This window comes from Taudactylus pleione, unplaced genomic scaffold (assembly GCF_031769625.1).
Source record: "Taudactylus pleione unplaced genomic scaffold, aTauple2 ptg000004l, whole genome shotgun sequence".
In the NCBI taxonomy this organism is placed as follows: Eukaryota; Metazoa; Chordata; class Amphibia; order Anura; family Myobatrachidae; genus Taudactylus; species Taudactylus pleione.
In genome coordinates this window covers 5,420,412-5,440,348 of record NW_028284407.1, presented here as the reverse complement: position 1 = coordinate 5,440,348, position 19,937 = coordinate 5,420,412, and the positions used below count along the sequence as shown (strand labels likewise).

Here is a 19,937-nt window from a genome sequence, read left to right as displayed (position 1 = left end):
ATGGTTTAGAAGAGTGGAAAAATGGTTTACATAATAAAACATGTAAAGGATCCTTACAAGGTACAGTGCAAAAGATTTCACCTATCAATGATAAAACCTCATCCTAATATGCAGAAATCAGTGGACAGTCCCACCATATATGAAAGTAGGTGCCTTTTGTCTACACAGATGCCGAGACAGTATATTTTTGTATGCAGGCCTCTGTAGGTGCAAACAAAAATGTGATATTTAGAGGGAAATTGGGGGCGATTTGGTGTGCTGTTGCTGGCATTCCAATACCATTGCAATTATACATCGTGGGCATCGCCCGCAATGGTATCAACCCCAAAATGTGTGCCCTTTATTGGTGAAAATGACTGTACTCATATACTTGTAAAAAAACGTTTGAGTGTTATCTGCTGTTTTCTTTTTAGTCTCATACTGGCCATTTGCAGTGTACTACAGTAATGTATTTGACAGCAGTCTGCGGCTTTCAGATGAGATACTGAAATTCATGCACATTGTCTTGTACAGCTGGATACACATGCTGCAATATCAACCAAACAAGGCCTGATATCATAGTGTGTGTCCCGACAAGTAATGCAAAGCTGTACACTAATCCGACCACAATCTAGCAGATTATTATTGTGTATGTTGGATAATGTGATTAGTGGTAATCAGTGTCGGACTGGGGCAAGGAGGGCCCACTGGGGGAATGCAGTGGTAGGGGCCCATGCTTAAGGGGTGTGGCCAGCCTCCACAGAGGCTTGGCCAACCAGTAGAGGGTGCATGGTCTGGGTCCCTTTATAAATATATATAGTAAATAATGATAGTGCATGCATGATAATGTACCAGATTAATAACTCCAATGCATTGTAGTGAATACACCATAATCCTGAGTAGTATAATGTTACATATGCACAGTCTGGAACAGACCCCTAAAACAGAGGGTGGGCCCTCAGGCAGTGGGGCCCACCGGAGATTTCCCCTGTTCCCCTGTGGGCTAGTCCAACTCTGGTGGTAATGGCCATATCCCTACCATAATAGGCTCCCACTTGGCCCAGATGTGGTTTGGCTACTTACGGACAGATCTAGTACGATAACTTGGGTGAAGACAACTAAACAACGTTCTTTTAATGATTAGAATTATTGTCATCGTTACTGTTTTGAAATTAGGTATATTTTTATTATCATTTCTGATTGTAGCTCGGAATAATACGACGGTAAATAACTTTTCCATTACTATTACAGCCTGATGTAAACAGATCCATCAGTCAATTCATAACATTTGCGCACACAAGTGTCAATGAAGTCAGCGTAAAATACCAGCAGAACGAGAGACATTACAACTACGTGACTCCAAAGAGTTTCCTGGAACTTATTAAATTATACTGGAATCTCCTGGAGAAGAAGAGAAATGAGCTGGTTCAGAAAATGGAAAGACTGGAAAACGGATTACAGAAGCTGCAAACAACAGCATTTCAGGTGAGGCGCTAGACCCTGGCGTATCTACCCCATGATTATTATCTGCATATTGCCACAAAGCATTCTACACAGTGTATGATGCGGCTTATCGCAGGAACAAAGCAGCAATGCAATGTAGGAAACTAGATTCTGTTTGCTGCAAGGTTATAGGTCAAGGGTCAAAGTATGCATAGAAATATGGCGGCTTGTGGGTGTACGCTGAATGTGGCTGGAGAGGGGATAGATCAGGGAGAGGTATGCACCTGGGAATAGCACGGAGCCAGTGGCCCTGGTACAGAGTCGGACGCACTGCTGATGGCGGACGTAGCAGAATGATTTTTTGCTACTGATTATACGTTAAAGTTGCACCACGCATGGGCCCCCGATTGTGTCCGTGCAGAGTCGCAGTTGGCAGGGGTGTTTCTAGAGAGGAGGGGGCCTGTGTGCAGTCTCCGACATGGGCCGGCAGCGCAGTGAGCTGTGCGCGGCCAAAGTTATAGACTCTGGGCACTAGAGTGCACCCAGAGTCTATAGAGGATGCGCTGGTCACCGGGAAAATTGACGCGGCGGCCATTTCCCTTGTACTGCGCATGCGCAAACGACGGGAAAATGGCCACGGCAGCCATTTTCCAGTCGTTTTTACAGCGCCGGACCACTGCGCCAGTGTGGGACTCCGGAGAGGTAAGTAATTCTATGGGTGCAGGGTGTGCAGAGCGGGGCCTCCCTGGGCCCAGGGGCCCGTGTTCCCTACACACCCTGCACCCATTATAGATACGCCCCTGGCAGTTGGGAATTCAGATGCACCAATGGAGAACTGTATGGAAATGTTGTGGGCATTCCTGGGAGGTGGCTTAGTGCACGCCCAGAGACGGGTTATCTTATGGGTGTGTTAGGGGAGTGTTGCGGGCGTGTCTGTGAAAGTGGTTGTGTACACAGACGCTAAAATGCTCACATAGGAGGCCATATTCCAGTGGTTTCCAACCTTTTTCAAATTGAGACACACTACACATGATTTTAAAATTGCCAAGGCACACCGTCCGGCGATGCGGCGACCTATGAAATAAAAACACTACTTTGGCCCCCGCAGGAACAAAAGACGCTACAAAAACACAAAACCACATTGCTCCCCACAAAGAAAAATCACATTGGTCCCCACAGAGTAAAAAAAAAAAACACATTGCTCCCCACAAAGAAAAATAACATTGGCCCCCACGGTGAAAAAAAAAACACATTGCTCCCCACAAAGAAAAATAACATTGGCCCCCACAAAAAAAACCACATTGCTCCCCAACTGAAAAAAAGCAGATTGGCTCACCCTACAGGGCTGGCTTGCCGCGTGGGAGGGCAGGAAGGGCTGGCTCGGTCACTGGCGCAAAGCGGGCGGGAAGGGTTGGCTCGGTCACTGGCGAGGCAGGCAGGCAGGAAACACGTGCATGACCTGTGATGTCACGCCGCTGCGTCTAGGCAGGTGACGTCCCGGGCGTGCCTGTGCCTCCCAGGGGAGCTCAGCAGCAGCCCGGGGGCGCAGTACTGTATAATGTGCCCGACAGCTCTTACCGCCATGGCACACTTCACAACTGCCCACTGCACACTAGTTTCATGTGTGCGACCGATGGTGACGTTTAAAGACGCACCAATCGGTGTTACAGTGCCAATGGACACTGGCAGCGGGTGTCTCATCCCTTGCACAGTCGGATGCATGGTTGCTCACCAGCATAGGACTTTGTAGCAGCATTTGCATGAAGCCGCAGATGGGCGACCGCTAATAGACGCGGCTGCTTCTGCGTCCTCCTCTGAATCAGGCCTAATAGCTTCCTGGTGACTAAATGGACAGGTGACAAGTAAAACGTGGAGACAGCACTTAGATATGAGTAAGTGGGTAGCACTGCTCTGTCTAAGATGGACAACCTCGGACTTAGAGCCCTGATTTAGCAGTGCACGCTAGATGGTCAGGAATCTGCGCAGGCACCCGATCCATACTTTTACCAGTATTTTTACTAAAATCATGTGCAAAATAGTGTTTTCGCACCCTCATCACATTATTTTAGTTTCACTGAATTGTAATAAAGGATAATTTGAGTAGTTTTCGTGAAAAATTAGTCCAAGCCCTTTAATTTACATATCTTTAGCAAGGAAATCACATTTCCCATACTTGTAATTGGAAATGCAATCTGCTTGAGATTTACTAAGGGGGAATTGTAAAAAAATACTGTGTGGGAGCCCTGCTATAACAATGCCATCTGGAGATGGTGGTAACCAGGGTTTCCCCGGTACCCTGCCTCCTGCTCTGCTCTGCCAGGCAGAGCAGAGCCGGGCCCTGTGATCAGCTTTGTGGTCTAAATAGACAACAAGCTGATTGCTGCAAAAAGAAAATAGATTAAAAAAAAAAAAATAAATCTGCAAACGCTTACCTGCAGCCAGGGGTCCGCTGACCAGTGATCGGTGAGCTCTTTCCTCTGGTCAGCTGGTTGCCGGGGCTCCTGCACTGTGACCCTTATAAACTGGCATCTCAGTTTACAGCACATCTGACCAGGGTCACAGTAGGGATGGCCATCGGTAATTTTCCATCCATGGTCACCATCAATGGCGCCATCGGTGATAACCATCAATAGTGCAATAACCATCTATGGTGAGCCATTGGTTTGCATCATTCGATGACCACCGCTGCCAGGTGCACGGCAAGCTGCGGGCCAATCAAAAATGAGGTAAGTTTGTGGCCGCTGGTGGGACGGGGTTAAGCTCTGTGTCGGGAGCAGAAAAAAAAACATTGGAGTCCACTTTCCAATCAATGACAGAAAACCATTGACTCTCTTCCATCGATGGCAAAACCATCAGCCATCGTTAGTAAACCATCAATATTTATTAACTATCGATGGTCGATGGACATCCCTAGGTCACAGACCAGGAGCGCCGGCGATTAGCTGACTGGAGAGTATTCTCAGGGACAGAGCTTTCTCGCAAGCTCTGTCCCTGTTTGAGAATGTTGATACAATCTCATGATGATTCCTAAATTCACAATGCGAATTTAGGTGAAATTATCACACTACGATCCGTATTTGAAATGCCGATTGTAGTAAATAGGGGCCAAAATCAGCATACACAGTATGCTAATTACAAAACTTCACCATTCTCATTTTGTCCAGCATTGTCTTCACTGTTACTGTACATGTACCCTGGACCAGTAGAGTCACCAACAGCAATTGGCAAAGATCCCTAGTGCTATCAGCAGGCTCAATCCTTCTAGGGAATGCAGCCCAGTGACACACATATATATATAAAAGCAGAAAACTGTTGCTTAGTAAATTTTAATGGGGTAAAATCAGAACAACATTTTTTGATCATTAAAGTGGTTTTGCAGTGGATTTGAACTTAGTAAACCAGCAGGGTGCAAAACACCAGAATCCCGACAATTTTGCAAACCCACTCAGTAAGTTCCCTACAAGTGTCCGTGACGCTATGCAGGGAAAATGGCCAAATACACACAACCAATACAATATAAAAAGGTTCAAACAGACAGGTGGAGGGGAAAGATCAAACAGTAACATGCAGAAGGTAATGCTGCAAGAAGATAATGCACATTTGTATCTGTGTCCTCCATTTGTAAAGGCACTAAAGTTTAAGTTCCTTGTTACATATTTTTCTGTCTACTGTGCATTGAGTATATTATTTATAATTGTTCTTGTTTTGGGTTTGTTTGGTTTTCCAATGTAATCATGGCACTATTATTAATATCTTCACTTTGTGTCGCTGGTTATATTTTGGCAAAAGTTCCTTCACAAACATTTGTAATATAAAAACTTTGGGTCTCATTCAGAACCGGTCGCAAGCGCCGATGCGCTCGCAACCGGGTCGATGGTCCCCACAGAGCATGCGCACAATGGAGCCGGCTCCATCGTGCGCATGCGCGAGACCCGGCTGACAACATTGATGATGTTAGTGGGGAACTTCCTGCTCAAACAGAGCAGGAAGTTCCCTGGGGCTTACAAGAGCCCAGACCCAACCTTAGGGTCTGGTCGTAAGCCCCGATGGTCACGATGGTAATGACCATTACGACCATCACCCTGGTCGGTCGTTAGAGCTGTGGGTGGTAACCCACAGCCTAGTGATCGACCAGAAGGCGGTACTTAAAAAAGTAAGTGGCCGCCCTCATTCAGAGCGATCGCTTGCAGCAAGTGATCGACTCTGAATGAGGTTCATTGTTCTTAGGGTTATACAAGGTATTTTTTCTGCTATTTAAATGAGTATAACACTATTACATTTTAGCTTGCTACTAGGTATTTTTGTTGTTGAGTTGTATGTATCTGTGTATAAAAGAGCAAGTTACTGTAGTCTGGCCACTTTAGCGAGCAATAATTACAAACATAACTGGAATTAGAATATTTTTTATACCTTTTTATGTCCATTCATATAAAGAGCTGTGTTTTCTAAACAAATGTTGCTTGGAATAATTTCATGTTTCATTCAATGTGCATTATCATTTTTTGGAAGCAATTATATGTTGTAGATTGATATTACAATACAATGTTATTTATCCACTGCAGTTATATTTGTATATTTATTGTATTTTGAAAGAATTGTCACAAAAAAAGAATGACACCGCTCAAATCATTAGGAAAAAAAATATATAATTTTACTGCCTCCAAGCCAGTATTTTGCTAAATACAGAAACATAATTACACAACCTCTAGAGGAACAAAGTAATTATACACGTGTGCAATAAAGCCTGGGGCTTCCTTTATTCTTTAAGCAAATTGATTTTAATATAATTGAAAATATTGTTTTAAAACTTAATTAACCAAGTCTCTGTTGTAACGATGCAGGTAGACGATTTGAAGTCGAAACTTGCAATCCAGGAAGTAGAACTTCACCAGCGGAACAGGGATACAGAAGCCCTTATTGACAAAATCAGACAGGAAACAGAAAAACTAAACCAAGAGAAATCAGTGGCAGATGCAGAGGAACGAAAGGTACAATATAATGAGAATCCAGTACAATATATACTTTATTTACTTTAAGTAAACTTAAACCAGTTATCAGAATATGGCAAGATAACTCACAGTACAAAAGTATTGTGTGTGCATGGGCTTTTGGGAAAGATGACACTTTGTGGGAGATGTTTCAAAGCTGGGAGAGAGATAAAGTAAAGAGGAATAAATTACCAACCAATCAACTCCTGACATTTCTCAAATACAGCCTGTAAAGTGACAGTTTGGAGCTGATTGGTTGGAACTTTATCTCTCTCCAATTTATCTCTCTCCAAGATTTGATACATCTCCACCTGTGTCTGAAATTGATTAGTCTGAAATGAGGATCCAAGACGAAAAACAATCACAAAGTCAGGGCAGGGTGGCCAAAGCCCTACAGACACCCAAGATGGGACCATCCTGCCCTTTAGAGACGGTGCCACCATTGCGTTGCTTGCCCCACCGCTGCTTCTTAGCTTAACATACAGGAAGTGGGAGCTGTAGCCTGACTATGTGGGCATTTAAAACCCTGGATGAGTAGCATTACAGTATGTCATTAAATCTGTGTTTTAGGCAGCTCTTAATCATTGGCACCTGAGTTGAGCACCTAGATTTGCCTTGTAGTAGCATTGGCCCTTGGTCAGGCTAGAGAAGGCAGAACTGTGCGAATATGAGTACATTATTCATGAGGAAGATATTATGAGGGGATGTAGTCAGGAAGCCAGCGGTCGAAATGCCGACCACCGGCTTCCCGACTGTGAAATCCCGGCATGGGACTAATGATGGGCGTCTAAATTCCTATCATCAGCCCCACGCCGAAACCCCGTTGCCCGGCATACTGAATGTAGATACAGTAGGCGTCGGAAACTGTTAACCGCAGGGGTGGGGGGGGTAGGTTTAGGGACCTAGGGTTAGGCACCCCCATACCCCCGGGAGGGTTAGGATTAGCCTAGGTGAAGGGGGGGGTTAGGGTCAGGCACCCCCGGGGGGGGGGGGGATAGTCACTAGGGGAAGGTTAGTTTTAGGCACCCCTAAGGGAGGGTTAGGGGAGGGAGAGGGAGGGGTTAGGATACTTACCAGGCAGGCGCCGTCGGGTTTTCCATCTGCCGGACTTCCGGCGTCTGTATGACATACCGCCGGGCTTAGGTCTGGCGGTATGTCATACCAATTCCATTTATGTGATATTATGTGTCCCATATAGTCCTATGGGCTCAGGAATATAATAAGAATATGTACAAATGAAACACTCATACCTTGGATTGTCATGCCAATCAAGGACCTCAAGCAAAATGAGCAAGAAGAATTTTTTGTGGGAAGGATAAAAATATAAATAGTCTAATAATTCATAGTAGAAACAGCTGAAAGTGCTCTTCTCACCTACACCATGTACCTCAGTGATGGCACAGGTTCTTTGAAAATTGGCAGGCTGCATTCACAGTATAGCAGTCTACACTTTCTGTAGATGATAGGTGCATTTTATGGAAAATCATACTGATGGAGAAAACCATACATACAATGGGGGAGATGCACTAAACCTTGGAGAGAGATAAAGTGCAGAGAAATAAAGTACCAACCAAACAGCTCCTGTCATTATACAGGCTGTGGGACCTAAGCCTTGGCGAACGATAACGTACCCAGGCCTGGCGACAGGGGGCAACCGTACCGGCCCCGAGGTCCAGATGAGCACAAAACGGGGCCATGGACGGTGGACTCACTGTTCCAGCCTGCAGCCACGGTAATCCTTGCACATAATATGGCAGTTGTGTTGAAAACCGTCAATAGAGCAGTACAATATTCCTATACCTATATATAGGTATATAATATACAATATTCCTATACCTGTATATAAGTATAGGAATATTATACTGCTATATTGATGTTTTTCAACACAACTGCCATATTATTTATTTATTATTTATTAGCAGTTTCTTAATTAGCGCAGCATATTCCGTTGCGCTTTACAATTGGAAACATTAATAGAACAAAACTGGGTAATCACAGACAGATATATAGGTAGGAAGGCCCTGCTCGCAAGCTTACAATCTATAGGGAAATAGGCATTGATACACAAGGATAGGTGCTATATATATTGCAATTTGGTCCGGCCAGAATGCAGAGTTTCTTGGTGGGCTGCATGATCCAGTCACACAGGAATGTCGGCTAAATGTCAGGAGTATGTGAAAGAAAGACGATGTGTGAGGTTATGTGCGGACTGTGATAGGGGATGTAATAAGACAATATATTATGTGTAAGGATTACCGTGGCTGCAGGATGGAAAAAAAAGTGTTCTACTTTCATGAGCAAAATTTACGCATACACTAAAATGACAGCCTGTTATAAATGTCATTCTGATATCAGAATACTGTATTGCTAATTGACGTCTCTTAACACATCTATACTACTTACTGCCATTCCATACAACCATACAGTATACCATCTGGTTTAATTTTTTAATATAGCCTGTGCCACTGCTGTTTGGTTATTTATTATGAGTTTTTTCTTCTGGATATAATAAAACTCTTTACTTATGTGAACAAGTGACACAAACATAGTTATCATCTTGGTTGTGCATGAATTCCTTTATATGCATACTTACAAATATATTAATATTTACCAAAGGTAAGACTCGTACCTCTTACACCAGTCATCTAGAATAACATAGAGACTCTACAGTTTTTTTGAGCTTCTTTGATTTTTCGCTAGTCCTATATCAGCTCCCTTGTATCCTGGACCGGGCAGCATTGGGCTCTTCCAGGTGGCTCAGCTGCGGCCCGGGCTGGGCATGACCTTTAAGTCTGCAACGCCGGGCGTGATGTCATAGGTCACATCGCTGCATGTGTTCCGTGTCCATCAGACAGGCTGCAGTGGTCAGGAGTTGAGGCTGCCGTTAGGAGATAGAGGATAAGGAATAGTCGATGGGGGCAGAGGAAGGTAATGGGGTCTGGAGACGGAAGAAGGTGAAGGGGGCAGAGGAAATTGATATGGGCAGAAGGTGACAGGGGCTGGATGCAGGGGAAGGTGATGGTGCCTGAAGTTGGAGGAAGGTGAAGGGGCAGAGGAAGGTGAAGGGGGCTGGGGATGGAGGAAGGTGAAGAGGATGGTGAGGGGGGCTGGAGGCAGAAGGTGATAGGGGCTGGGGGCAGAGGAAGGTGATGGTGCCTAGGGATGGAGGAAGGTGAAGAGGCCAGAGGAAGATGAAGGGGGATGGAGGAAGGTGAAGGTGCAGAGGATGGTAATGGGGCTGGGGGCAGAAGGTTATGGGGGTTGGGGGCAAAAGGTTATAGGGGCTGGGGGCAGAGGAAGGTGATGGGGTCTGGAGACGGAAGGTGAAGGGGGCAGAGGAAAGTGATATGGGCAGAAGGTGACAGGGGCTGGATGCAGGGGAAGGTGATGGTGCCTGAAGATGGAGGAAGGTGAAGGGGGCAGAGGAAGGTGAAGGGGGCTGGGGATGGAGGAAGGTGAAGAGGATGGTGAGGGGGCTGGAGGCAGAAGGTGATAGGGGCTGGGGGCAGAGGAAGGTGATGGTGCCTAGGGATGGAGGAAGGTGAAAAGGCCAGAGGAAGATGAAGGGGGATGGAGGAAGGTGAAGGTGCAGAGGATGGTGATGGGGGCTGGGGGCAGAGGAAGGTGATGGGGGGTGGGAGCAGAAGGTGATAGGGACTGGGGATGGAGAAAGGTGATGGGAGGCTTCCGGGCTGAGGATGGTGGGCTGCAGACACCCTCCCTCCCACCCCTGAGGCATCCACAGCACTGTCATCAAGAAGACCTTGCGAGAGACAGCAGACAAGAACTACAGCTACATCATCAGTGACAGTGAGACAGTGTGTAAAGTCATAGTGTGTTTTTACTTTATATAAAGGCTGGCATATCTTTCAGTTAACATTATCATGCTTCACATATCACACATGCAGGGGAGGGATGAGTGGGGTCGGGGGTGGTGCTGAAAAGGTGGGTCCCCAGAGCCATCAGTGTACTGGGCCCCAAGATTTCTGCTGCCGGCACTGAAAGTACCAACTAATCAGCTCCTAACTGTAATTTTTCAAACAGAGCCTGTAAAATAATTGGAGCTGATTGGTTGGTACTTTATCTCTCTCCACGGCTTAATACATCTATATATCGGACCTGTTTTATGAAGATTCCTTTAAACCCCCATAACCAATTAACCACATGTGTGGGGCTATCGATCATTTAGAACACAGATTCTCAAACTCAGGCCTCAGTACCCCAAACAGTGCATGTTTTCCAGGTCTCCTCACAGAATCACAAGTGAAATAATTATCTCAACCTGTGGATCTTTTAAAAGGTGTCAATGAGTAATGAATACACCTGTGCACCTGCTGGAAAACGTAAACTGTGTGGGGTCCTAAGGACCGAGTTTGAGAACCACTGATTTAGGAGATGCAGGTGGGCATAACTTGCTCTGCAATGTGGGAATTTAGTGCAGCACCTGACCAACAAGATCCCTGCATTCTGTAATGTGTAAGCCATATTGCTCTAGTTGCTTCCATTGTGCCAAATAACTAGATCGCTGTGGTTATAGTGATTTATTATCCACACTGGCAATAACGCAAGACAGTTTTGTAGCCTATTATATAACATTGAACTCTTGATTTAATCTGCTGAACCAGCTTGGGGGGATGTTGAATATTTTGGTGGTTTGACTAACAGCTCATATCCCTTGAGAATAATTGTTTAATAGAGAAGCTTAGTTAGACATACTTCAAGCCTCCTGTTAAATGGAAGCCTTTAGGGTGTTGTGAATAGTAATCTCTGGAGAGTGTCCTCATTTGTAGTGTAAATTGCCAGGAAATCTATCATGAGGAAATTGTTTTTCCACCTTTAAATGTGTAGCCTGTGGAACCAAAGCTGTCAGCTGACAGTGTGTCATTTATCCCAGCTGAGTGGCAGCTTCATTGAGTACATCCTAACATTGACTTACAAACCTTTATATTCATTATTAGTCCTTTGCTGAAATCATGCATTTGTGCCCTTGGTACGATTTCTCGTTTCCCTGGTAGATTATATGCTCTGATAAGCACAATCCTCTCACTTTTAGCTCAGTATATGTTTGTCTATTGATATGTATATTGCTTTTATTTCCATAATGTACAACTCTGCAGAACAGTTAAGTTTAGGTTTTCACTGCCTAGAATCTATGGGGGCTGCTTTGCGGTCCAAAATGACGGGACTGCGATAGATATCGGAGATATCTGCTGTGGTCCCTCCTTCTCAAATCCTTGAAATCCTTAATATTTGCTGGTACCTCCTGAAAACAAGTGTTTTTGGAGGATATCAAGCAAATATTCTTTAATAAATATGCTCCTAAAAAAGAAACTCTCTGAATCTAACATATTTATCTCATAAATAACAGAAAAAAGTTAAACATCCCATAATAAATATAAAGACATAATAAAACCAGTAGGAGACAGACTTGAGCTTTTTAATCACACATTCTCCCACCTCACGATAAGACACCTGACTCTTCTTGCTGGCAGCTGATCTCTAGTCTGTTACGCTGATTGGCCACTCAAACAGCAGACTTGAAGGCAACGCTGCTGTCACGGGGCATGTGCAGCTCAGTTCCGTCCCTTATGCTGAATTATGTGGCCGCAGCTAGCAAAATTGTATTATATTTCCTACTGCTATTGTGAACATGATTTGAGCCGCTGGCCAGGGGTGTGCAGGTAACTGTTTTACCTATGTACATTATACTATATACTGTAAGTTGTCATTCCTGTGTTTTGGGGTTTCTGTATGAACAGGTAGCTGGTCTCCAGGCAGAGATAACCAACCAACAACAAGAATCTGCAGACGACTTGGCCAAGGCAGAACCTGCTCTCCAAGCAGCAAATGCGGCATTGAACACCTTAAACCGGGTAAATACCCACCTTCTGAGATCTTTATCATCTTCGTTCCATTGTGGCAAAGAGGATTTAAGTAACTTGTTGTTCCAATGTCCAGTTAAACCTTACAGAGCTAAGAACGTTTCCCAATCCACCAGCCGCTGTAACCAATGTAGCCGCTGCTGTGCTTGTTCTTTTTTCACCGAATGGCAAAATACCTAAAGACAGGAGCTGGAAGACGGCAAAAGTGGTAATGAGCAAGGTAAGATCGCTGTGCCAATGGTGGCACCAACAATGACGTTTATGACAACTTTTTCTCTAACTTTAGTTCTTTTTTCTTCACCTGATCATTCTGTTGTAAAGTAGAAGTAAATAGTAAAATTATATCATGGGGCCTATTATTATTTATGGGCCTGTTACACATGCGGAAGCGCTAGTTTCCCCATGCTTTTAGTAACAGGCCCATTCATTAGAGCCTATGGCCTAGGCATTGCTCCGGTAGTTAAATATCCACCGCTGCAACTCGCGGCGAGTTGGATACTTAATTTTCAGGCGCCACCCAGCCCCCAGTGATGATGAATCATCTCAAATGTCTTTTAAGAGCATGTAAAATCAGCATTTAACATTGTGAGAAGAACCCACCAAAACAAGTGGAATGAGCTGCAGCCATCTGTTGGGTGGGTGTATAATGTTTACCAGAGCCGCACTGGAATGTTGCCTTAGCCTGGAACAATGTACTTTACCTCCAGGCTTAAAATCTTAAAATGTAATATATTTGATTGAGGAGAAATATGCCTCTGTTAGTAGTTAAGTACTGGGAGGCAGCAGGACAATACAGTAGTATATACAATTGGCAGTTCACAAGGTCCAAGACATCATAGTCAATTCATCTGGTACTGAAAAATAACTTTTTTCCATCATAAAGGCCCAGAAACAGGGCAGTAATGCGGAGAAGGGTTAGCTGGTGGGAGAACCGTGCCAAACAGCAGCAAGGGATGGGAGTTGGGCCTGATTCATTGTACCAGAAAGTGTTATTATCCAAGGAATAGATTTCTGTCAGTAGGAGTTGGAAACCCACCACTCACTTGGAATAATATTTAACAAGAGTTCCAGGACTTTTGTTTGTACAGAATAGCGGTTACCGTAGATGGTCGGTTCCTCGAGGAGACTTCTTAGCTCTTTGGGGTCGACTCAATTAGGAGTGAGCCGGCTTGCCCCCGGAGTAAGTGCTGCCTTATGCTGCACTTACATTACCTCCGCTCTTGCAGATTTTTGTCCGCACCCCCATGGGGCTGTGTAGGTAAAATCCATGAGTTCTAGATGAGATGAGGGCAAGTTGATGTGACGCTGCCGGCGTTTCCACACCATTGCAAGGGCGATTTGCCCCACTCGCTCGTAATTTAATCGACCCTTTAATGTAGTTAGTGGGGATCCTATTTGTGGGTGTACAATGAACTGACAGCTGAGCTGGGGGAGGTTAGATATGGAATTATTAGGCAGGGATCAGAGCCTGATTACATCCTCATTGGGCACATTTCTATTCAACGTGAAGTGAATAGCGCTGGGAATCAGCTCCCGGAGCTATTCAATTCATTTGCGCTGCTAAGCCAGACTAAGGATTTCTGCTCGCATCCCTCAGGGGTTGCGAGCAGAAATCCGACAAAAGTCCAGGCGCCATGCTGTTTTCTGCCCTTAACGCCAGGAAAACTGGAAGTTTAGTCAGAGAATGCCCGTTCTTGCGCCTAAACACCCTGTTTAAGGCGTGAGAACGAGTCTTCCCCGACCTAACTTTGCGCAGCATTGAATAGCTCCGGGAGCTCATTCCTGGCGCTATTCACCTCGCTTTCAATTGAATGGTGCCCATTGTGTCCTACGCAAGGTACTGATTTGGTCCCATTTCACCTTTTCTATTTGTCAAAAAAAAACACATAACAGAAGATTTAATGTAATCAGTGCCCGTCAGGATCCATTGGAAAAGCTCCTAGGTTGCTTAGTGGATGATTCCACTCTGGCAGTCATGTGGCTATGTACAGTAAGCAACATGATTTCTGTAAACGCAGATATTTATAGCTGATCATTCTGTAACACATATTGGGCCTGATTCAGAGATATACCCTATTGCAGCTGCGACTGCGACTTTTTACAGAGTCGCCGTGGCGGTAATATGCAAATGCTAGTCTCAACCTTTGTGCTCTAGCGACAGCCGGAGAGTGCAAGCCCTGCGACGCACACTTTCAGTGGCCATGGACGCACCTACTTCGCAGGTAGTTCTGAACAATCCACTAATCCCGCATCATCGCGAGCACCATTGGCCTTTGCACCAGCCTATGGCAGGTGCAGCGTCCCCATTTCAACTTCATCTAAACCTCGGCGGCTGCGGCCTTGCAAATGAACATGCCGCCATGCGCACTGACACGTCCGCGACACTCTCATAACACGCCACTGAGATGGGCTGTTCTTTGCGCACACTTCAGGCCACTTCCCAGTCACCACCCAGGAACACCAATGATTTTACCCGGCAGTTCCTAATGCCAGCAATCCCGTACGCAACAGCCTACACTACACTCTAGAACGCATGTGCCATAGGGGTTTTCCGAATTTTTCACGCCTCGGCAGTAGCAAATGATCCTTCACTTATATCGCCATTGCGTTCAGTTTTCGTCCACCTCTGAATCAGAACCATTGTTTAAAGAATACTGTATGTATTATGTATGTATTATATCTGTATGGTTATATACCAGAAGTACAGTAGGTACTATTGTTCTTGTTTTGCATCATGCTACTAGTTTATTTGAAAATGGTTTCAGGTAAAAAAGTAGTTTATCCAAACAGGGCTTTATTTTCTACTTTTAAAAAATTTGAATACAGACGTTATTAAGGATGGGAATTAAAACCTGGGGAATTATTAATATATGAATGAATGTAGGAGGAATGAGAAAGAGCTGAGCCAGCAGTATATGGTGGGAAACAGGATGGGGGAAGCAAAGATTATAATAGTCCTAATACAATAACTCCTCTGATATTCTATATATAAATGGACTTACTTCACCTGTTCACGGTGCCAATTCCTTTGCCCATTGTGCTGGATTTAATTAGAAATATATGATCTTATTATGTATGCCATATGATGTAAAACGTATTCAATGCGATTATCTGAAATACTACGGAATTGTATTATGCTCACAGCAAGTTGACGGATGTATGTATGCATAATGGACTACAATGCACTACTGTACGTCTCCTAGTAATTGTACCCAGAGGAAAGCAGATATGCTACAGCACGGTGTTAAATCCGGTGCTACTGCAAACTGCTTTGTTCAAGTCATGCCAATTATAAAGAGTGTGACAGCAGCACAGACAGCGCAGCCCAGGGTGACGGACAAAGGTGGGTGCACACCTGTCAGCAGCATCTCAGAAAGTCTAGGCTGTGAGATGGATCTGTTCATATAAAAGGATCGATGCAGATTAGAATTCTCAGCCAGGTGGGCACTTGGATCAGCAGGACAACTAACTGAAGATAGCTTTGATTGAAATATTTAGGTCAATGAGTACAATCCAGTGTAGTTCATAATACAATATTTACATCTTCTTTTGGCCAAGATACCTCTCCTTTCTTTCAGTGGCCCTTTTGCGGCAATCACAAAGTGCTCCCTCCAAACTAAAAGTCGCGATGGAAGCTAACAGAGGCATTGAAAGCAGCAATGGGGAGAATTCCTACAAGCGACAGTTCTGTTCACATCCTTTTCTTAACTTGTAGCTGCTATAATTATTGCCATTGGTTAGCAAAGTGTGAGCTGCCATAATGGTTTCTCTGGTTAGTGAGAAGGGCTGAGATATATGCTTGGAGTAAAGCCATTTCTCCTGGCAAGTTAGACACTTTACAAACAACTGGGAGTTTTAAATTGTGATTGAAATAAACAAGACTTATTGGCAGATAGTGAAGCTGAAAGGACTGCAAATAACCACTGTATATTAACTAGAAGTTGGCGAGTTATTTAGGATGGATATGGTAGAATAGAAAAACTAGTGATGTACAATGAATCATCAGATGATAACATGATTTCCTAAATAAACAGAGCTGATATGACTACCAATACTAAAGGTAGACCTGCAATTAACATGCCAAATATAACGAGTTACCCAAAGTAATTAAAACATATACGCAGTACTTAACGGCTAACATAAACGAGAGAGAGAGAACACTGATCTACCTATCTCAGCATGATCGAACTAGTCTAGAGGAAGAAATTCTGAACATTATTTAAAACTTCCTAAACTTCCGGTGCTGCCACTTGTCACATTGTGATAATATGCACAGTGTTCTATACAATGAAATCAAAATGGTAAAATGGCATAAGGTGGAAATGCCTCTTTCCCCTCATGTAATGCCGCAATTATCTCCATGCATTAGGTGCGCAGTGTGTTATGTGACGAGTGCACCTGCAGTAAAGGTCAGGTAATTACATTTGGTATTTACCTATCTTTTAAGGCCAATTTAATAAGACATATTCTTGTCAGCTTTCATGCGTACTCTACACTAGATAAATGAAATAAGACAGTTAAAATGGAACTATAGACATATATATATATATATATATATATATATATATAAAATTTATATATATATGTGTAGAACACACGCACACAATATATTTTTCTCTATTTAAATGGGTAACGAAAACATGTGATTGTACAGATAAAAGTTCTACCACCATGTTTTTGGTTTTCTCTATATTATTACATAATATAAGACACCAAGGGGCTGGTGCTGAGTTTGAATGCATTTATTTTGCACCCACATTTGCAGACATGAAATGCTCTTCTCCAGTAAATGTAATGACCGCTGTTAATTTTAATGAGTTAATCCACCGGTAGGGACATATTAATATAAACCTATCCCGCCTGAAGCAAGATTTCATGGATTTCCCAACTGCAGGCGGAAGGTTTGTTCACCAAAAGATTCTAAGGGGTAAATTTACTAAAGTGAGAGTTTTTAGAAGTGAGTTTTAAAAGTGATGTTGCCCATAGCAACTAATCAGATTCTACTTAACATTTAACTAGCACCTTCTAGTAGACAATATCTAGAATCTGATTGGTTGCTATGGGCAACATCACTTTTAAAACTCTCTTCTAAAAACTCTCACTTTAGTAAATTTATCCATAAAAATCTAAATCAGGCGCAACAATATTAAAAATCAACTGAAGATTTATCCTACTTAGCAGCTCCCAAGAGTATTTCTGGAGATACTCAGTATTGAACAAAACTAAAAAACCAATAAAGGCACATAGGGAGCGCTTAAAACTAATTATTTAATACATTTAGTTTAACATTTGTATTCTAAATAACACATAAAATGTATACAAGCATATACATACATATATAGAAATAGTTTTGCTTAAAAACTTTTAGTATATCGGAAATCAGAAATTCCAATGACAAAATATTATTCTGCTTATTTAGCTCCGCTGAAGAGGACCACAGTGTGATGATTATTGAAGAGAAATCCAAAAGTTGTAATCACTTGAAAGCAACAATAAATGTGGAAACAGGCATAAATCTCAACCTCCTCCATTAGGAAATCAGCTCACCACTAGCACAGATGACAATCCCCGGACACAGTCACAGAGTGGCAGCTGTAGGTGAGATCCTCAGTGCTTTAGGATCTCCGTATTTTAGAATAATTTATCCAACAAGATAATGCTGGAACAGCATCTAGCTAAAATTAACAGCAATAGAGGAAGTCCACAGTGTATTACGCTCCTCGTTAGGTGGAATCAGGCTACACACCTGTAGTGGTACTAGACAGCGTCTAGTTGGAGCAACACTTGTGAAGCCAAAATCGCGGGGAGGGAGAAAGCCACTCACTCTGGAATATTAGAATGGATGCTTAATATTCCAGCGTGAGTGGCTTTCTCCCTCCATGCGTCTTATGATGATTTAAGCACAAGTGAACATGCTGACATAGAAATCGAGGATGCTTCTGTGGAAGCGCACCAGATTGAGGAGGATAATAAGGATTTTGATGATGAAAATGATGTTGTTGATGAGGATGTTGTTTGTGTAAATCAGGCACCAGTAGAAGAAACAGTTGTTGCACATGATAAGGAAAAGCCCATTGTCGTGTCTGTGCATAAGAGAAAAAAGGGGTAAGACTGTGAGGAGGAAAGGTTAGGGTAAGGCTATGAGTGGGAGAGGTTTGGGTTAGGCTGTGAGGGGGAGGTTAGGGTTAGGCTTTGAGGAGGAGAGGTTAGGAGTAGGCTGTGAGGAGGAGAGAGGGTTAGGCTGTGAAGAGGAGAGGTTAGGGTTAGACTGCGAGGAGGAGAGTTTAGGGTTAGGCTGTGAGTGGGAGAGGTTAGGGTTAGACTGCGAGGAGGAGAGTTTAGGGTTAGGCTGTGAGTGGGAGAGGTTAGGGTTAGACTGCGAGGAGAGTTTAGGGTTAGGCTGTGAGTGGGAGAGGTTTGGGTTAGGCTGTGACAGGGAGAGGTTAGGGTTAGGCTTTGAAGAGGAGAGGTTAGGGTTAGGCTGTGAGGGAAGAGGTTAGGGTTAGGCTGTGAGGGAAGAGGTTAGGGTTAGGCTGTGAGGGGGAGAGGTTAGGGTTAGGCTGTGAGGGGGACAGGTTAGGGTTAGCCTGGAAACAGCCGTATAGCCAGCTGTGCTGCTGACACTCCCTCACTGCCTACATGAAAACTCCCGTTACAGCCCAGTTATGCCTCTTCAGCATAAATACGACTGAAATTAGTGCATCACCTGCACTTGTGTCCAGGTGATTCTGGAACATGTTACAGTACAAAGCATACAAGATACGCTCCACTAAGCCATGTAAGTCCAACCCTGCATCAGGGTAATGGAGTCAGTGCATATTAATTAGGAGATGTTTCTAGATGCTCAAACCATATACACAATGTTGTTATTGCAAACCGAATGGGGAAAATCATAAAATCCTCCCACCCCGTTCCACATTTCTTATTTATCACCCCCAAAATGTAGCATAATATAAAGAAACCTGCAAATCAATATCAAGTTCCTAATTTAATCTACCCCCCCCCCTCAGCCATTAAATGTAAACATTCCAAATAAACATTTCTATTTTGACATGACTGATTGCAGGCAGCCATTTTGTGTATTGCACTAATAGTCGTGACAGTGCCGCCTGTCTGCTCACTAGGAACCAGTGACATCACTGAATTGCAGCGGGGAACATATGCCTGATTAATAGTAAATTGACATTCTGTGCTATGCATGATGAATATTGGTTTAAGCCGCAAAATAAATCAGCCAGCTGTACAGAACTGTTCATCTACTAATTACAATGCAAGATTTGTGCACAACTGGACCTAGTTGACAGCCATGTGCACATACAAATGGCCATCCTTCATTCCAGTTCATGCAAACGCTTTGTGTGACCATTTGTGGATTATGGCCTAAGGGTCTGATTCAGAGATGGACACTAATAGATTGCAGGTGTATTTTCGTACACAACGCAGCTGCGAAAACATTCTAATGTTTACAAAGATCACCGAGCGATGACGCATACCTGCATAAATAAATATCGGTAACACATTGACGCACATCGTGCGACCATCTTGCTCTTGCGGCAGGTTTGACCAGCCGCAGAGTCGGCAGTTCTCCTCTCACGCAGTGGGCTCCATGTAACGGCGTTTAAATGATCAGACAAGCCTGCGTTTT

General features: G+C 43.8%; 1 protein-coding gene across 2 annotated transcripts in view; it reads left to right on the top strand.

The window, feature by feature from the left end:
• The window catches only part of LOC148543364 (dynein axonemal heavy chain 11-like), a 361,950-nt gene that overhangs the window by 161,239 nt on the left and 180,774 nt on the right, over positions 1-19,937 (top strand). The window contains exons 21-24 of one of the 2 annotated variants that reach the window (XM_088472011.1): positions 1,221-1,464; positions 6,264-6,410; positions 12,170-12,283; positions 12,369-12,512. In XM_088472011.1, coding sequence (XP_088328137.1) covers positions 1,221-1,464; positions 6,264-6,410; positions 12,170-12,283; positions 12,369-12,512 — 649 coding nt within the window. The remainder of the gene's footprint in view (positions 1-1,220; positions 1,465-6,263; positions 6,411-12,169; positions 12,284-12,368; positions 12,513-19,937) is intronic. The other variant, XM_088472001.1, reaches the window with a different exon arrangement.